This window comes from Tupaia chinensis, unplaced genomic scaffold, assembly GCF_000334495.1.
Source record: "Tupaia chinensis unplaced genomic scaffold, TupChi_1.0 Scaffold000332_1, whole genome shotgun sequence".
NCBI lineage: Eukaryota > Metazoa > Chordata > Mammalia > Scandentia > Tupaiidae > Tupaia > Tupaia belangeri.
The window spans coordinates 2,276,018-2,280,809 of record NW_006159826.1 but is presented as its reverse complement, the minus strand read 5'-3'; the positions used below and the strand labels follow the sequence as shown (position 1 = coordinate 2,280,809).

The 4,792-nt window shown below is 48.4% G+C and overlaps 1 protein-coding gene across 1 annotated transcript in view; it reads left to right on the top strand.

Annotated features, from left to right (window-relative positions):
* SCLY (selenocysteine lyase) overlaps positions 1 to 4,792 on the top strand; it is a gene marked incomplete at its 5' end in the record, with an annotated part of 33,026 nt that overhangs the window by 21,126 nt on the left and 7,108 nt on the right. The window contains 1 exon segment of the mRNA XM_014589112.2: positions 3,075 to 3,111. Within this exon segment, the coding sequence (XP_014444598.1) occupies positions 3,075 to 3,111 (37 nt within the window).

Genomic DNA, 4,792 nt, shown 5'->3' with positions numbered 1-4,792 from the left:
CCCACCCGCCCCCAGTGAGCACATGTGCCAGGTGGTGATAAAACTGCAACACAATCCACTGTGCGTAAATCAGAACCAAATCCTTAAAAAATGTTCAATAACCCTCGAAAGGCAAGGAAAAAGAAATTAAAGAAGAAACGGCCAGCAGGTAGCATGGTAATTAAGGTGCTGACTTCCAAATGGCTAACCACAGTCGGAATCCCAGATCTGGTGGCTTGAAAATCATACTAGGCATGTGTGCGTGCATGCCCAAAATCCTGAGGAGATTGCAGGAAAAGGGCTTGTTATGTGGTCATTCCTCTGGGGGATGATTTCTCACTTTCCTCTTTCTGTCTCTCTTTCTGTCAAGTGCATGCACACTGCGGCAAAATCTAAAACAAAAAAAAAGAGAGAGAAAGGAAATAGAAAACAAACAACAAAATGACAAACTTAAACCCGAACATATCAATAATTACTTATATTACATTTAAATGGTGTAAATGTACTAATTAAAAGAAAGAGATTAGTTAATTAGAAAACCATGACCCAACTTGTGGCTATCTATAAGAAACTAATTTCAAATGCAGCGTAGGAACTGGCCGAAAGTGGTAAACCTCTAAGCAAGACTGACCAAATAGAGAAAATGCAGTATCTGGAATGAACCAGGAGCTACACTACAGACCTCACAGACATGAGGGTGGTAATAAGAGAATGCTGCAAACGGCTCTACCTGTACAAAACTAACCACTTGGATGAAATGGAGTCCTTCCAAAAACGGAAACTATACCACAACTCTGTATGAAATATAAATTATTTGGATAGCCCTGTAACTATGAGGAAATTTAATTCATGAGTTAAAACCTCCTCTGAAAAAAGACTGACCTCATGACCCAGCAATGGGGTATTGCACAGAGGAAGCCAGATCTCACATGACCGACTAGGGCTTGAATCCCACACCTGTGCATGCCCAGGATCCTGATAGGATGGAGAATCAAAGGAGAAAGTATTGCAGCATGGCCAGGCCCCACAGGGGTTTTCTTTCTTGCATGTGTGTACACCCTCTGACATTAAAAAACAAACAAAAAAACAACTCAGGTCCAGAAGGTGTAAGTGATTTCATCAGAGAATTCTACCAAATGTTTGAAGAATTAACACTATTTCTATATAGTCTCTTTCAGAAAATAGAATAGGAGAGGACACTTCTCAGTTGATTTTATGAAGCTAGTTAGTATTACCCTGGTATCAGAATCAGACAGACAGTACAAATAAATAAATAAAGCTGCAGACTAATATCCATGAGTATAGATGCAAAAGTCTTTAACAAAATTCTAGCAAATATAATTCAACAATACATAAATTATACACCGTGGCCAAGTAGAGTTTATTCTAGGGACGCAAGGCTGGTTCAGTATTCAAAAATCAGTCATGGAAATCCACCGTGTTAGTAGGTTAATGAATAAAGAAGACAAATAAGATCATGTCATTTGATGTGGAGAAAGCATTGGACAAAATTCAATACCCATTTATGTTTAAAACCCCCAGAATAACAGGATTAGAGGAGAATTTTCTCAGCCTAAATAGAGAACTTAAATAAAAGCACCCATCCTACTTACTGATGAAAGCCTAACTATTTCACCCTTAGGATCAGAAACAAAACAGGAATACCTGCTGTCGCCATGTTTATTCAGCGTAGTGCTAGAATTTCTAGGGCAAGAAAAGGAAGTCAAAGCTATACAGATGAGAAAGGAAGAGGTAAAGTTGTTCCAATAGACAATCTATATATTGCCTACTTAGAAAACTCCAAGGAATGTACAAGAAAACTAGAACTAATAAATGAGCCATATAGTAAGGTCACAGAACGCAAACACACACAAATCTCTTGTGTATGTTTATGTATTTATAACTTAGTAATATGTAGGCAATAAAATTTTTAAAAATAGAATAGCAATTGCAATAAATATTCAGACATAAATCTAAGAATATGTACAGGACTTATATACTGAAAACTGTACAGGTTGAATTAAAGAAATCAAAAAAGATAGACACACCATATTCATAGACTGAAAATTCAACATAGCAAACATGTCAATTCTCCCAAATTGATTTATAAGTCTCTTAGCTCTGGAAAAGAGGCTTTATGAAGAAGACAAAGGGGCAGACTACACATGGGAAGTACTGAAATACTTCCAAATGACAGCTCTGACAAAGGAGAAGTCTCTAGAATATTTAAAGATCTTGCAAGATTGAACAGCAAAAAGCCATGCCCGAAAATGGGCAAAAGGACATAGACTTCACTGAAGAGGGTGGTAGAGAGCAAAGAAGCCCCTGGAAAGATGTGCAATAGCATTAGTTAGGAGGGAAATGCAAAAGAAAGCCCCAGTGCAGTACCATTGCCACCCTGCCATCAGAACAGCAGATATAAAAACAGTGACGACACCAAATGCTGGCGAGGCTGCAGAGAAAGTATTACTATCCGTAAGCAAGCAGCAGCCAGCACCAAGATTTAGGAAAGCATTCACCAGAACTTAAGAAAATTAAGTTAATGTTTGTTTTTCCCAACAATAGAGTGAAGCGGCCTGATTTGCAGCTTTAGAGCAGAGTATGAGAGTCACTGGTTCCCAGGGGTCCCTTGACCCCTCCTGTGCATAAGGGTGCACAACATGTGTCACACATGCACGCACTCACACATATATGCACACCCTTGTTCCCCGAAGCCCACACTCTCTAGTACAAAGAATTCCCTATCACTTTTTACACTGGCAGCTGAAAACAGCAGTCAGGAATGAGCTTTTCAGACTCCCTGGTTTGGCAGCATGGAAGAGGCATGCTCTGGGGCCTGCAGAAGGGCTTTCCCTAGGTAGGAAAAGGGCCCAGACATAGCAGCCACCAGAGACAGCCATGGCAGGCCATGCGGTCACTGGCTGGGATAAGCAACAACTTTGCGGGAGGGTGTCGGGCTGCGGCTGCATCCTCCGGTGCCTGTCCTGAGAAGGACCTTGGTGTGATTTTGTTTATATGTTAATGCAGACTTTTGTGTAGAAAGGCATCCTTCCTGGGACGTGTGTTTGTCTTGCTTAATCCCTTGTCTCTTCCAGGACAGAGAACACCCCAATGATTGCCGGCCTGGGGAAGGTAAGCCTGTGGCCTTGAGCGCAGCAGCTGCTTTGTCATTACCCCAGGGGAGCCCCGGGCGCTAGGGAGGTCATATACTCATGATCCGAAAGGTGGGGTGATAAGGAAAGCCTGGGATTGTTGACCAGCCCAGAGAACCACTTTCTGGGGTCAGTAGGGTGGCACACCCCATCTAAAACAAAGGGCCCTTTGACTTATCACTTCTGAAAGAAATACAGAGGTGTCCTTAAACAGCCAGGGCAGATGGCGGGCTTTCTCCTGACGGGCGCTGGCAGCAGCTCCAGCTCCTAGTCTCCAGGTGACCTGTGGGCTCGAGGTTACCCTAGCCCGATGCAGCCCCAGGTGCCCTCTCCGCCCTGCCTGCTCCCCGTGTACCCTCCAGAAGCTAGGTTTGTGCAGGTGCTGCACACATGGGCTTTGCAACCAAAGACAGGGTGCCAGCCACGCCGCGGGTCTGGGGTCTGCAGGGCTGCCCTGTGCCCCATGCCTCTGCCACAAGGCCACTGCCCTGGAGCAGCCCTTGTGAGCCACCGCTGCAGGGGCCCATGTCCCCTCACTGCTGCCGTCTCTCCCTTTACCAAGCTTTCCCTCCGTGTGACATCTTACGCATCTGTGTGCCTCCCCTACACCTGTCAGCTCCATAGGGCAGGGCCTTGGCTGTGTCTGCCTCAGTATCCCCAGAGCAGACGCCTGGATTCACTGTGACCCGGAGTGACACTAGGGCTTCCACTCTGCCCGACCGCGGGCTTGTTAGACGTCAGACCATGACTCCCAGGGTGACACTCCCCGATGGCAGTGCGTTAAGGGGGAGTCCCAGACCTGCACGTGATGCCAAGCGAAGAGTGCCATGAGGCCCCTACGCCAGCTGTTCCTGGGCCCTGCTGCCCTGCCTGCAAGGTGGGCATTAGTCGCAGCTTCCGAAAGCCTCAGCTCACCCCAGCCCTGATGGCCTCGGCCCTGGGCTTCACCCATGCCCGGAGCTGCAGATGCCCACGTGGCCTCAGTCTCGTCCGGGCCGCACAGCCTGCCCCGGCCCAGTCTGACCATCCAGCACAGGTGCCCCTGCACACACCGTGGGCCAAGCCAAGGTCCCTGGTTCCTTCCAGAGGGCACCTTCCAGCAGTGCCCCCTCGTACACCCTCACTTTCTTCCTGCTGGGACGTCCCAGCCTTTAAACTGGCCTCCTCGGCCGTGCGGCCCTCCCTCTCACCCTTGCCTCTCTTCTCGGCCAGGCAGCTTGTTCCTCTCCCCCGAAACTTGCTGAGGACTCAGCCGTGCCCTGGCCCCTGGCGTCTCCTCAGTCTCAGCAGCCTTTGCCATGGCCGGCCCCATCGGCCCTCCCTGCGCCACGGTGCCCTCCCACCCTCACCCGCTGGCTGGTGGTGTAGTCGGCAGCTGTCACACCGGCCCCTGCTCACGTCTGAGTCCGATGTCACACAGGCCTGACCTTCCTCCTGAGGGCCCCGCATCCCTGGCTGCTTGTGGACATTTCCTCAGGTCCTGGTCACTCTCCTCCTGCTGACCCTCACCTTGAGGTGTCTCCCACCAACCAGGTTCTCACTTCAGAGATCAAGGGGTGCCTTCGTCCCTCCTTGTCCTGCCCCCAGCATCTAATGCAGCCTCCAGCCCTGTCGGTCTGTCTGTCTCCCTCCTGCCATTCGCATCTTGGCCTCCCGCCATC